This window comes from Ornithodoros turicata, chromosome 1, assembly GCF_037126465.1.
Source record: "Ornithodoros turicata isolate Travis chromosome 1, ASM3712646v1, whole genome shotgun sequence".
Classification (NCBI taxonomy): Eukaryota; Metazoa; Arthropoda; class Arachnida; order Ixodida; family Argasidae; genus Ornithodoros; species Ornithodoros turicata.
Window position 1 is genome coordinate 91,506,398 of NC_088201.1, and position 15,229 is coordinate 91,521,626.

Genomic DNA, 15,229 nt, shown 5'->3' on the forward strand with positions numbered 1-15,229 from the left:
AGTTTTCGACCTCGAAACGAGTACTTTGGTAGAATGATGCAACTGTACCTCTAGTATTTATATCCCGGAGAGCATTTCGAGAAACGGAAGCGTTTGTGACTTAAGAGGCATGAAAGCTGGTGTCCTCGTCAATCGCGCAAGCATAGGGAACGAACAGTTTTCTACCTAGAAAAGAATGCTTTGGAAGAACGATGCAACTATAGCCCTAGTATTTATATCTCGGAGAACATTTTGATAAACGTAAGCAATTATGAGTAAGGAAGCATGAAAGTTGCTGGCCTTGCCCACAGGAGTACAAATTTGGGCAAGCGCGCCGGCACGAGGAACCTACAGTTTTCCACCTAGAAACCAATAATTTGGTAGAACGACGCAACTATACCTCTAGTATTTAACACTTGGAGAGCATTTTGATAAGCGGAAGCGTTCATGAGTTAAGGGGCATGAAAGTTGGTGTCCTCGTCTACCGCGCAAGCGCAGGGAACCAACAGTTTTCTACGTAGAAAATAATACTTTGGTAGGATGATGCAGCTATAGCCCTAGTATTTATATCCCGGAGAGCATTTTGATAAACGTAAGCAATTACGAGTTAGGAGGCATGAAAGTTGCTGGCCTTGCCCACAGGAGTAAAAATTTGGGAAAGCGCGCCGGCACGAGGAACCGACAGTTTTCCACCCAGAAACCAATAATTTGGTAGAACGACGCAACTATACCTCTAGTATTTAACATCTGGAGAGCATTGTTATAAGCGGAATCGTTCATGAGTTAAGAGGCATGAAAGTTGGTGTCCTTGTCTATCGCGCAAGCGCTGGGAACCAACAGTTTTTTTACCTAGAAACGAATACTTTGGTAGGATGATGCAGCTATAGCCCTAGTATTTATATCCCGGAGAGCATTTTCATAAACGTAAGCAATTACGAGTTAAGAGGCATGAAGGTTGCTGGCCTTGCCCACAGGAGTAAAAATTTGGGAAAGCGCGCCGGCACGAGGAACCGACAGTTTTCCACCTAGAAACCAATAATTTGGTAGAATGACGCAACTATGCCTCTAGTATTCAACACTTGGAGAGCATTTTGATAAGAGAAAGCGTTCATGAGTTAAGGGGCATGAAAGTTGGTGTCCTCGTCTACCGCGCAAGCGCAGAGAACCAACAGTCTTCTACCTAGAAAAGAATACTTTGGTAGGATGATGCAGCTATAGCCCTAGTATTTATATCCCGGAGAGCATTTTGATAAACGTAAGCAATTACGAGTTAGGAGGCATGAAAGTTGCTGGCCTTGCCCACAGGAGTAAAAATTCGGGAAAGCGCGCCGGCACGAGGAACCGACAGTTTTCCACCTATAAACCAATAATTTGGTAGAATGACGCAACTATGCCTCTAGTATTTAACACTTGGAGAGCATTTTGATAAGCGGAAGCGTTCATGAGTTAAGGGGCATGAAAGTTGGTGTCCTCGTCTACCGCGCAAGCGCAGAGAACCAACAGTCTTCTACCTAGAAAAGAATACTTTGGTAGGATGATGCAGCTATAGCCCTAGTATTTATATCCCGGAGAGCATTTTGATAAACGTAAGCAATTACGAGTTAGGAGGCATGAAAGTTGCTGGCATTGCCCACAGGAGTAAAAATTTGGGAAAGCGCGCCGGCACGAGGAACCGACAGTTTTCCACCTAGAAACCAATAATTTGGTAGAATGACGCAACTATGCCTCTAGTATTTAACACTTGGAGAGCATTTTGATAAGCGGAAGCGTTCATGAGTTAAGGGGCATGAAAGTTGGTGTCCTCGTCTACCGCGCAAGCGCAGAGAACGAACAGTCTTCTACCTAGAAAAGAATACTTTGGTAGGATGATGCAGCTATAGCCCAAGTATTTATATCCCGGAGAGCATTTTGATAAACGTAAGCAATTACGAGTTAGGAGGCATGAAAGTTGCTGGCCTTGCCCACAGGAGTAAAAATTTGGGAAAGCGCGCCGGCACGAGGAACCGACAGTTTTCCACCTAGAAACCAATAATTTAGTAGAATGACGCAACTATGCCTCTAGTATTTAACACTTGGAGAGCATTTTGATAAGCGAAAGCGTTCATGAGTTAAGGGGCATGAAAGTTGGTGTCCTCGTCTACCGCGCAAGCGCAGAGAACCAACAGTCTTCTACCTAGAAAAGAATACTTTGGTAGGATGATGCAGCTATAGCCCTAGTATTTATATCCCGGAGAGCATTTTGATAAACGTAAGCAATTACGAGTTAGGAGGCATGAAAGTTGCTAGCCTTGCCCACAGGAGTAAAAATTTGGGAAAGCGCGCCGGCACAAGGAACCGACAGTTTTCCACCTAGAAACCAATAATTTGGTAGAATGACGCAACTATGCCTCTAGTATTTAACACTTGGAGAGCATTTTGATAAGCGGAAGCGTTCATGAGTTAAGGGGCATGAAAGTTGGTGTCCTCGTCTACCGCGCAAGCGCAGAGAACGAACAGTCTTCTACCTAGAAAAGAATACTTTGGTAGGATGATGCAGCTATAGCCCTAGTATTTATATCCCGGAGAGCATTTTGATAAACGTAAGCAATTACGAGTTAGGAGGCATGAAAGTTGCTAGCCTTGCCCACAGGAGTAAAAATTTGGGAAAGCGCGCCGGCACAAGGAACCGACAGTTTTCCACCTAGAAACCAATAATTTGGTAGAATGACGCAACTATGCCTCTAGTATTTAACACTTGGAGAGCATTTTGATAAGCGGAAGCGTTCATGAGTTAAGGGGCATGAAAGTTGGTGTCCTCGTCTACCGCGCAAGCGCAGAGAACGAACAGTCTTCTACCTAGAAAAGAATACTTTGGTAGGATGATGCAGCTATAGCCCAAGTATTTATATCCCGGAGAGCATTTTGATAAACGTAAGCAATTACGAGTTAGGAGGCATGAAAGTTGCTGGCCTTGCCCACAGGAGTAAAAATTTGGGAAAGCGCGCCGGCACGAGGAACCGACAGTTTTCCACCTAGAAACCAATAATTTGGTAGAATGACGCAACTATGCCTCTAGTATTTAAAGCCTGGAGAGCATTTTGAGAACTGGAAGTGTTAACCAGTTAAGAAGTATAAAAATTGGTAGCCTCGCCCTCAGCAAGTAGAAATTGTGGAAACCATGCCTTACCATTCATGCGAACCATGGAAGTGCGAACGTGAACCAGGCAGAGAAAAATATGGCGGTTTTGTTGGGGTGTTTGCCATAGGAAATGCATGAGGTGAGAATCTGGTTGGGTTCTGCTGTTTTCTCAACAAAATGATACCACATGAAAAATATATCGATAAAATTTCAGGCAAATGACTATCAGCATGCCAAGTGTGAAGCCCAAGAAACGTCATCTTCTACGTGTATTTTTTGACGCGATCGAAATGTTGCTCAGTCAAACCTTCAAATTCTCTGACATGGTAACAAAGGACTAGATTGCAGTAGCAGAGAGTATAGTGTAGTATTGATAGATAAGAATTTTACTGATTTCGGAAGAATATAACGATACTTCACAATGATGCCACATAGTTTTGCTACTTTCCCGCAGGTGACATCCACGTGAGTATTCCAAAATAAATTGGTTGAGAACAACACCTAAGGCTTTAACGAAATTGTCACGTTCAATATGCTGATTTTATAACACGACATCCACAGGATTGGGTACAGATTTATTTTTTGCTCTGTGTAGTACTGCGTTTGACTTTTCAGTATTGCATATGACTGTTTGCATTTAAAAGATCCAACATTGAGCAACTCCTTTACGTAACCCTTGTGGGATCGCACACAACATTGGAAAAGCCATATGATGATAACAGTTGGTTGAAATTCCCGGGATGATCTATTTTTACTATTGAAATGGCCACCTATGTACATTGCATATTTAGGAAATTACACAAACGCGAGGAACGCTTGAAAGAGTTGGAGAACAGTAACGAAATCACCAGTTGGCAAGTACCGGTTGTAAGGAATGTACAGGTTAAATGTAGGGGTTGACAGATTTTATATACCGGAAAGGAATGGCTTTGTGCTACCTCACAAAACATGTGAGAGCTTCACACAGAATTGTACATAACAAAAATACTCTACTCAAGTTACTTTACCTTAAGTGCTTTTGGGAATAACTTGGTATCTTACAAATACGTTCAAAAGGCAGTATATAGTATCATGACTTGAATACTTTTTTTTAGTATCTTCAACAAGCTTGCAGCACTGAAAGTCCATTCCATTTCTCCCTTTTAATTATTTATTTATTTTTTGTTTGAGTTATATATGGCTAGGCGAACACCCTCTCGAAGAAAGTGTGGAACTGCAAGGTCAATAATTACCTAAAATTCATTAATCAACCCCTTTAATTAGGGGATTTCGCGCAGAAGCGATGCAGCAGAACCAGTGATATTCCTTATCCCCCGAAGAAAATTATCTCCCGATTATCCCAAGAAGGAATCGAAAGGCATTGAGACAGTGCCTTTATCACAACATTCCAAAACGCGAACTCCTCCGTCGTAATCATATCTCCGAAGCGTGACGTATCAGAACGCCCACATTTTTTTCCCTCTCCTTCTGTATCTGCCATATTGCTTCAATTTCGGCCATCGCGGGAACTCCCTGGCGCTCCCAGGTGCTCTTTGCGCATGCGGTCACGTGGCCTTGAGGGCGCAAGAAGCGGCAGCGGGCCGAGCCCTTGGTAGCCACCTATCGGCAGGCCCGTTGTCACGACCCGGTTTCAGTCGCCGTTGAGCACACCATTCATTCTAGCTCACCATAGCGTGGCTACATGTTATTTTAGTTGCTTGTGTTTCTGCCTTTCTACGAAGCTGTCCCTAACTCCACTGATATCTTATAAAGCTGTTCTGTTGCCACTATTTGAAGTAAACGTCATAACTTTGTTGTTTGTGTTCATGTCCATCGTCTATCCTATAAACATGTTGGGCTGGCAAGGGTGTTTGTCGGTGCTGTAGCTTCCGAGGTGATATCAAAATTACCACGGGTCTTATGATGGGGCGCAACTTTATAAGAGACAGAGCGAATCGAAATGTTGTGATAGCACTTTCTGCAGTGGTTTGGCACTTGCAAGCGTAAATAACATTATGTCCACAAGACGAAGCTCATTAAAGGGGCACTAAAATGCAAAAACAACTTGTTTTCAAATGAAAGTCCGTGTTTCAATTAGTATAATGCAAGCAAAATTAGTTCACACAGCGCTACACTCTTAAAAATGAACTTCACCACATAGCACACTCCTAGCCAACCATCACCCCGAATGACAACGTTCTTGCCCCCGATTTGTTGAAAACGAAAGGCGGAGCCTATTTTGTGCCGTACATAATGGGGGGGGGGGGCACAAAATAGGCTCCGCCTCTCGTTTTCAACAAATCGGGGTGAGAACGTTGTCATTCGGGATGATGGTTGGCTAGGAGCGTGCTATGTGGTGAAGTTCATTTTTAAGAGTGTACCGTTTAGAAGAAAAACGTAATGAAAACTGAGTCGCGTTGACGGAAACCACTGGAATCCTCAGGAAACCAAGATTGGAGGCATCCAATCAGAAAGAAGGAGAAGCGCAGCATGCCTATCGTGTGTGTGTGTGTGGATTTGGAACGGGTGCTGTTGTAGTGCACCCCTCCATGTCCTCCATGTACGACATGGCGCGCATTGCTGCATCTTTCAATACCAATTTATTAAATTGTAGCCCACAACAGTGATCACGGATCTTCTTGCGACAACAATTATATTCACATCCTTCGCACAGCGACACCAGTCTGCTTCGTAAGCCGCACTATGTTTTTTCGCCGTAACTGCTCCATGGCTAAGCACGTGCGTGCCCGCGGAGCACGGACTAAAAGCACTCATGTACGAGCTGAAGCGACGCTCAGTGCTTAGTGCCGAGGCAAGAAAGAGTTCGGTATGATTCTGATTGTAGCTTCGCAATGGAATCAAAGCTTTGAATTACTACAACCAGTGCGAAATTAACATAGCGTGTAACGTAACTTGGAGTGAACTCGTGTGGTCTTAAGTAACTCTGTACCAGAACAACACTCATTATTGCGCGACTAGTGGTTACCATTCTAGAGAAACTTTACATGTCTGCCATCTGATCACATTCCTCAAGAACAAACAATACAACCCTAAAACATGAGAGAACTGATGTTCTCAGTTCATCTTTCATCGTACAACCCAAACACTCTTAAAAATGAACTTCACCGCATAGCACACTCCTAGCCAACCATCATCTCAAATGACATCGTTATTTGCCGTGATTTGCTGAAAACCGGAGCCGTACGCCTTTTTTGTGACAATTATGAACAGCATAAGCGTCACAAAAAAGGCGTACGCCTCCCGTGTTCAACGAATCAGGGCAGATAACGATATCATTCGAGATGATGGTTGGCTAGGAGCGTGCTATGCGGTGAAGTTCATTTTTAAGAGTGAAAGCCACTTCGCCACCACGAGGAAAATAACCAGAAACAAATGAGGCCGCTCAAAACACAAGGTTGCTTACACAGAAGAGGCCTTTTAAAGAAGAAACTTTTACTACATCTATTAACAGGTGGTCCAAGCGTCAGCAGTCTGGAGGTAGCAAGTAAAACCTTGGCACATCAAGCCTCTAGTTTTGAGCCTCTGCTTGCTTCTCTGCCTCTTCGTCGTCGTCATCAGTGTCGTGGTGGTGCGTGATTGTACTGGGGGTCTCGGGGAATCGAGCAGGGGGCACCTGGAAGCACAGAGCCCATGGTGAGATCACACTGGCTTATGAACCTGTCTGTCTTCTACAGCGATCCTTCATGTGAAATATTTTAGAAAAATATTCTCGGGAACAGCACCGCAAGCGATACTGTATTTCAGTGACGTTTATGGATTTAACGAACTGCTCAGAAAGACAATGAAAAAAGGCTAAGAAGCAAGCGAGCTGGTGAAGATGATGCATAATGTAAAACCCCGAGACTAGGGAACACGAAGGGCCAGACACAACACGAAGTCTAAAAAAAACGAAGTCTCACAGCTGCTCAGAAAGATTCGCTCACTTGCTCGCTCTGGCATGCACAACTCAGGGTGTCTATACAACTTCTCAATGGCTGAAAAAGCTCAAATGTGGAGACCAACAACAAGCACTGGTCTGCGAGCGCCGTCATTGCAAAGTGGTTGTAGTCCCCTGATGTCCCTTATCTGCAATGACTGGGTTGGCCGTTTATATTTTAGCTTCCTAGGATTTATTTGCAGAAGATTACGTCTTGACAGAGATCCACCAGCAGCAGTTACTCACTGTCTAAGACAAATAACTGCAGGGTGATTCCACGTGAGGTCAGGCAGGTTGGTCCCGACGACCTCCCGGATTTTTTATACGCAATATATGTTGAAGCCTAGCTTATGGAAAGCATTCCAGGACAAAAATAAATTGAAAGTTATTTGGGGAGTTTGCGTAAAAAATAATTACGTGAAACGGCAAATTTGCGCACTGGTATTTTCATAAACTTTTGGACGTTGTATCTCTGGGGCCATGAGGCGCAGGGGTAAATATTTTTGTCACAGAATATATAGGTTGTCGTTAGTTGGCCGCATACTTTCTACGGTCGCAGCTGCGACAGATAATTTCCTAAAAATTCTCAAAGTCACTCCATCTGCAGATTTTTCTTCTTTTTAGACGCCTCAGTGCTCGTCTCTATGTTACCGATACATAGTGAATGTGGTATCATAATGTTCGTCATTACAACCTCTTTCTACTCGTATCAAGAATGTAACAGGTTGTTCGACGACAAAGCTCTCAGGGGCGAATTGCATAACCATGGTTCAGCGAAACTGTCAACTTTGGACGTCCGTTTCAGGTATCCGCCCACTCAGTACGTTGTTCATACTGCTTACAGACATTGTTCCACGTGTCCCGAAAAAAACATCAATTTTTTTTTTGTGGATCAGAGAAGGGCAAAGCACAGCCAGCAACCTTAGAATCACCCCTACCTCACCAGTTGTATGCCCATAGGGACAGCGCGTGCAGATGCGGCTTATCACTTTGTAGCATGGGGCAATCTTTCGAATCCACTGCAGGGTCTCTTTATGTGGCCGAGTATAACATGATGTGGCTTGCACATGCTTATATAGTTGTTGCACAGGGGAAGGTAAACAGTTTCCAGAACAATTTATTGAGCTTGAAACACACCTGGTAGGCAGGGAAGAATAACGGACGCATTTTCGTTACCGTTTCCATTTTCGTTACTGCTATATTTTCGTTTCCGTTATCCGTTTCTGATACCAGCCTTTCAGTTTCGTTTCCGTTACGTTTCCCTAACTGTTTCCGGTAATGGAACGGCTGTTACAGAGCTGCCGGAGGACAGCCTGTCCGGCTCTGTCAGCACCCTGTTTTGCCCAAGTGCTGCTTCTGTGTCACGCGTACAAACTACACAAGTAATTTTACGTCGTTAGGATGCGCACATCCTGCAAGACTTTAAAAAATGTACAAACGTGTCTTCAGTCACCCAGGGCCCAGCAACTCAAGATGGGCATGACTTTCTTCCAATGTTGCATTCATAAGCGGACGCTCTCAGTAATAAATAATACTGCCATGGCCACGGGAAATAAAAAAAGAGGAAAAAATGAATAACTAAAAGTCCTAGGTTGCCATCCTCGTGCTATGGTGGAGTACAGTGATGTGTTGATGTCATAGAGTTATGAGGACCGGGACGGGGTAAGCGAGGGACGCACCCTCGAGGTCCAATATTGCGCTTTGTTTCCATGCTCTTGTATAGTATTTAGAGCATTACAGGGAATGGAGTCACCAAAATACAAAAATCAAATGAAAAGTCACTCAAATTGTCATCGCACAACAGGAATAGCCATTACCCGAATTCGATACCGGATGATAATTTTCGTTTCCGTTTCTGTTTCCGGTAATGGAGGACGCTGGTGCGCGTTTCCGTTTCAGTTATCGTTACCATCTCCAATTTCGGTAATATACCGTTTCTGTTTCTGTTACCATTACCGTTACCATTCCCTGCTGGTAGGTAAACGAAAATGCAGATGATGCTCAACACTGACGTGCGTGGAAAAGCAGGTAGGTACCTGCTTTTCCACGCACGTCAGTGTTGGGCATCGTCTGCATTTTCGTTTACCTACCAGGTGTGTTTCAAGCTCAATAAATTGTTCTGGAAACTGTTTGCCTTCCCCTGTGCAACAACTATATAAGCATGTGCAAGCCATATCATGGTATACTCGGCCACATAAAGAGACCCTGCAGTGAATTCGAAAGATTGCCCCATGCTACAAAGTGATAAGCCGCATCTGCACGCGCTGTCCCTATGGGCATACAACTGGTGAGGTAGGGGTGATTCTAAGGTTGCTGACTGTGCTTTGCCCTGCTCTGATTCACAAAAAAATTGATGTTTTTTTTTCGGGACACGTGGAACAATGTCTGTAAGCAGTATGAACAACGTACTGAATGAGCGGATACCTGAAACGGACGTCCAAAGTTGACAGTTTCGCTGAACCATGGTTAAGCAATTCGCCCCTGAGAGCTTTGTCATCAAACAACCTGTTACATTCCTGATACGAGTAGAGAGATGTTGTAATGACGAACATTATGATACCACATACACTATGTATCGGTAACATAGAGACGAGCACTGAGGCGTCTAAAAAGCAGGAAAATCTGCAAATGGAGTGACTGAGAATTTTTAGGAAATTATCTTCGCAGATGTGAGCGTAGAAAGTACGCGGCCAACTAACGACAACCTATATATTCTGTGACAAAAATATTTACCCCTGCGCCTCATGGCCCCAGAGATACGTCCAAAAGTTGATGAAAATACCACTGCGCAAAATTGCCGTTTCACGTAATTATTTTTTACGCAAACTCCCCAAATAATTTTCAATTTATTTTTGTCCTGGAATGCTTTCCATAAGCTAGGCTTCAACATATATTGCGTATAAAAAAATCCGGGTGGTCGTCGGGACCAACCTGCCTGATCTCACATGGAATCACCCTGCATTCCTTGGTAGACGGGTCTCCTTAATGTTCCTTCGTGTATCAAAGGATGAAAGACATATGGCTATCTATATGGCCAGTCGTCAAAATCAAGGTTGCCCACATTTACCAACTGTACAGGCCATGTATTTCTTTATACAATATATTTATAATTATAACCCAGTCATGAGATTCTCATAGAACTACTACTTGATCTTGTTCTTTAACCTATATGCTATGCAAAGAAGCGTGCCTGGTAGTAATGAAGCATAACGACGCAGTATTTATTGATAGCTCAGAGCTCATCTGTAGCTTATTTAAGATATCTATTTCACAGCTCCCTCCTTTGATTTCACAGCTGAAAAAATGTAATGCATCTTCGGCATGGCGTTAAAACTGTGTTCTCCTATTATGTCCTTTGGGAATGTGCATGTAAACAGGCACGTCACTAGGAACTACTTCACTGTGCGATTTAGGAATCCGTCAATTACGCAAGTGACGAGGAGTCATCTAAACAAATTTTCGTGGTCTTCTCAGAATTCTCAGGTTTGTAGACACCTAGAACCTTGTTTTCCTATGACCCAGCATTAAATCGATGCACGGCTTCAGAAACCACTTCCTCTGATGCTGCTGTTTTTATTTGCAAATAGATACTTACACACTCAGCTAAAGAAATAGTGGGAACAGTTGAGCATGTGGTTCTGTTATTCTGTACCAAGGACCGCTTAAAGGTACAGCGTTGGTTAAAGCATCAGGCCATGAGAATGCCACCTGCTAAGGGTCGCACTAGGAAAATAACCTTAGTTACCGTTATTTGCTGTTTGGCCACACATGGCGGATGTCCTTGCTCGCTTTTGGAGAAGCGAAGCACGTGTTCGGTGGTTGGCTCCACTTTCGTCTCTGGATTATCACCATTCATTTGGAGGTTAGGATGCTGTTCATGGTCCACGGTTGACTCGTGAGGCATCTGCACAAATATAGAAACCTCGTTACAGCAAATGTCATTTTCAATACAATTCACATTTTACTCTATTCCGTGTTAGCGCCGCGAAGCAACTGTGGCTATGGACAGCAGGAAGGAGTGGGAGATGGGCGTTAGTGTACGTCTTGGACCGACTTCACGGGGAACTGTGCCGACATTCGTCTGGAAAAAAAAATCTGCCGGAAATCCCAGGGAAAACCTCTGACACCACAGCCGGTGGTAGCAAGTGCCACACAGTCTCCTAGACACGCTGTCTTCCGCAAAGGTCATTCTACAGCATGTTGTCAGGTTCAAACGTTCTGGATAGACGGCTCACCCCTTATATTCATTCTTCATGACGTCTCAGGACGAACACCAACACATGAAATCACTTATAATAGAAAATTATGCACCAGCAATAAACAGTCGGTGTTACGACGGTGTTACCGTCGGCCAGTCGGTGTTACGACGTGTCCACCAGCAGTCATGATGTCAGGCTCATCCCACTTCGTTTGCACCTTGCGAAGCTTCTTAGCCAACGTAGCACTTATAACAGACTCGTCGGCATCGGTATCGATTAACGCGGTCGTCTCATGGCCGTCGATGAGTATTGGCAGGTTATTGGTAATTTTTCGAGCGTCGCGGCGGTGCTGCGTTGCTGTTCGTCGAGTTGGAAGAATTATAACTTTTCGTCGGTCCGCAGCTTCACCTCCCGGAGCTGCAGTCTTCAGTTTTCCCGGTTAGGGCTGCGCCACACAGGTCGTCTTGCCGGTGACGGTGAACGTGCTCTTCCTGGCGACCTGCTGCGGTGGGAGACGCTCGGGACAGATCACGTCGTGAGCCAGCAGAAGCATCCTGCAGCCGTAGATAGTCTTCAATTGCGGCGGGGCGACTACCGCACTGAGGGCGGGGGACGTCGGGTGAAAATCCGGGTAGACACAGTCGTCGGTACGGGCAACGGCGGTAGACGTGATTGGCTTCGCCACAGTGGTAACAAAGCGGCCTCAAGTCTGACGTTCGCCATACGGCTGTCTTGCGAGTACCTTGTGCGCGTGGCGGGTAGCTGAGTGGTGCAGGTTGGGCGGGGCGCGAATGCGCCCAGCTGTTGCCGTACCGCGCTGCCTGTGGTGGCTCTCGTAGTGCGGCGGCGTAGGTTGGCTTTGGTACCTCGGCGACGGGTGGCGGCGCTTGGAATGCCTTCTGCACCTCCTCCTTGATTATCGCCCCGATGGAGGCCAAAGGAGCTCCTGTTTCTTCTGGGCGGAGGAGAGCTCGTACTTCTTGCCGAACCACCTCTCGGATCAGTTGCCTGAGGGAGTGTACGTCGAAGCCTGCAGGCGCGGCGAAGGCTTGGTAGTCCTGAGGTCGCTGTACGACGGTGGACCGAGAGAGTAAAGCCCTCTCAATCCTGACGGCTTTGGTTAGCAAAGCTTCTGTCGTCGTGGGTGGGTTCCGGGATAGGGCGTGAAAAATCTCCTCTTTCACACCTCTCATGAGCCGGTGAACTTTCTTTTCTTCGGAGGCTTTCGGGTCAGCTCGTTTGAAAAGCCGCAGGACATCTTCAACGAAGCCGGTGACGCTTTCGTTTGGTAGCTGTACCCGACTCTGGAGTAGTTGCTCGGCGAGTTCCGTTCGTTGCTCAAAAGTGAACGCCTCGCGGAGCTTGTATTTGAATACCTTCGAGGACGTAAAAGAGTCCTCCCTGTTCTCAAACCAGGTCCGCGCCGTTTCGTCGAGAAAGAAGTAGGTGTTGACGAGCTTCTGGTCGTCGTTCCACCTGTTAAACCCAGCGATCCGCTCGAAATGGTCGAGCCAGTCGTCAACGTCGTCGCAAAGTTCTCCGGTAAATGCTTTCGGCGATCGTGCTGGGGTGACAGGCGCGGTGACCGGCTGCGCCGTTTGGGTGCAACTGCGACACTTAATATAATTTATTTCGTAGGTGCACCACAACGCAAATGCGTGTATGTGTACGTGTGTGTGGGGTGGGGTGGGGTGGGGGTGGGGGGTGCGGATGGACGGGTATAGGAGATGGGGGGGGTCAGTATGCATCCTGGGATGACAAATGTCTATCTATCTAACCTCAGAAAGTACAGCCGTTGAAGGGATTCACTGGAGCTATCGTTCAGTATTTCTCTTGCAGCTATCACCAGATACCACTGGCCCATACTGTTTGTTGCGTGCAATATACTTTCTCATTGCGAGCACAGAAACCTTTCTCCTCACAGTCATATTTTAATGCTCAAAAGGAGCCATTCTATACCTACCAGCATTGGTGGTGCCCGGAACATGTAGCTGAATGGGTAGTACATTAGGTTCACAAACGTGTAGCCATAGATATCGGCATATCTGCAGATCTGGTTCGCAAAGAATGTCTGCCTAGAGCCTGCAATGGGTAAAAGCGACTGAGTGCATGCCGCAGCGAAATACCTCTTGCGTCACTGACCACTGCGGAACAGACTGCCTAAGATGCCGTAGCACATGTCGAGCTCGTGCGAGGTCTCCTAAAATGAACGAAGCAATTTATATCAGGTTGCTGTTACTCCAACACATTCCAGCGATGAACAACATTTCGAATATAGATCAAATATATCTGTTACTTGAGCACAGGGAGCACCAAAACGGACAACAGTTTTCTTATTGAGTGCTGGGAAATCCTGTAAAAATCTTGTAGCATCCTAGATTTGTATATGCTAATTAGGAAAAATGTAAGCTTGTTCTTTCTTCTACAGGGTTTCTCAAACTGGATTCCGCGGCCAGTTGTCTAACGTTACGGAATCACACCACACGAAATGTCTTCATGGAAGCTATACGCGGAATACATTAAGCATGAATCGATACTTCATGAAATGAACCAACAGTGTGTTGTGTGCAGTAACGTTTCTGCAAATAGTTGTGTGAATGTGTTCTTCGCTATGGCAATAAAACTGTAGAGGTTCGTTGGGCTCGCAAAGTTTGAGAACCGCTGCTCTTATACATTTACCATCAGCTGTCAGAGCAATCACTGAGACAAACAAAAATTATACTTCCAGGTTGTAAAACGGCAGCACAATAAATATCGTAAGACAGTTGACCGCGCTGTGAAACCAGTGAGATGTGCGTAAGGGTTTGCGGCATCAGAAGTGGTAACAGGTTGGCAAATCGTTGTTTTGAAAGTTTCCATTTTTTCCCTTAAATTCATAGCTTTTGTACAAAATTTTACCTGTACAGTATGGTATATATTCCAAACATTACATTTTACAAACATTGTATACCGTGTAAACCAGATTCTAGATCGAGCTAAAAAAAACTGCACATGAAAAATACTTGTCCGCTACAATGCCCATTGTGCTATAGCGCACATTCGACGTAAGAATTAATTGCAGTACTTTTGATATTTGACTTTTAACACCTCCCATTCGTTGTTTTCTTGTGCCTTGTGGGTTACACGTGCCCCAACTCTCATGAGGGTGTTAGAATAAACCTCAAAAGGCACATTTTGAATTACACCCTTTAAGGTGTGAAAAGATTTAGAGTGTGGAAGGGACTTATTGAAGAAATGGTGGTGGAAAGTTTCAAAAAGTTCTGTATTAGCAATGCTTCAGATAAAGCTAATGCCGACCTGTTATGGGTGAGTGAGACAAACGATCAAGACTCGGACGGTCGGACACACCAGTTCATGTTTTGCGATATCTTGCGATATCTTGCGATATCTTGCGATATGTTGCGATATGTTGCGATATCTTGCGGTATCATGTTTTGCGATCATTGCATGCTGTATATCAGTGGATATTTTTGCCGTAGTTTCCTCTTCAGAAAATGCAGTCGACTTATACGCGGGATTGACCAAAAATGTGGTTTATGCGGTACTTTTATCTTGGGGCACTGCAATAATAAGAGCCAAACTTACCCTGATGGACTGACGTAACGTGCTCATATCTGGAACATCAGTTGAACTGCTGTCCAAGTTCCTGCAAAGTATGAGTTTTTCGTGAAAGATGTGGAACACATGCCCGATCTCACCTATAAACGTCACCCAAGCATATGTCGAGCTCTTGGAGCTTTTCAAAAAGCGTCCACTTTGAGATGCTGACACGGAGTTCTCGGGCCAGCTCTGGAATCATGAGGAATGTGCGCCAACCTCGGGTCTTCTTTGACTTGAGAATGTCACCATAGATGTGGTCGCCAATGTACAGTACATCTTTGCCCTTGGCACCAACAAATTCGGTAAAGACGTCGCAACTTCCTGCCAGAACAATGCATGGACAAAATCTTGAACTTATATAGGTACTGGTAGTCTCTCAATCGTGAATAGCATTCACCAGTACGTCTTGTGCGCATG

At 45.1% G+C, this 15,229-nt stretch overlaps 1 protein-coding gene across 2 annotated transcripts in view; it reads right to left on the reverse strand.

Annotated features, from left to right (window-relative positions):
• Window positions 1-6,507: 6,507 nt before the first annotated feature.
• The window catches only part of LOC135378466 (cytosolic purine 5'-nucleotidase-like), a 41,234-nt gene continuing 32,512 nt past the window's right edge, over window positions 6,508-15,229 (reverse strand). For both annotated transcript variants that reach the window (XM_064611519.1, XM_064611520.1), the window contains exons 13-18: window positions 14,911-15,133; window positions 14,798-14,858; window positions 13,355-13,412; window positions 13,176-13,294; window positions 10,759-10,917; window positions 6,508-6,710 (exon numbers count right to left, since the gene is read on the reverse strand). In XM_064611519.1, coding sequence (XP_064467589.1) covers window positions 6,606-6,710; window positions 10,759-10,917; window positions 13,176-13,294; window positions 13,355-13,412; window positions 14,798-14,858; window positions 14,911-15,133 — 725 coding nt within the window. In that variant the 3' untranslated portion in view covers window positions 6,508-6,605. The remainder of the gene's footprint in view (window positions 6,711-10,758; window positions 10,918-13,175; window positions 13,295-13,354; window positions 13,413-14,797; window positions 14,859-14,910; window positions 15,134-15,229) is intronic.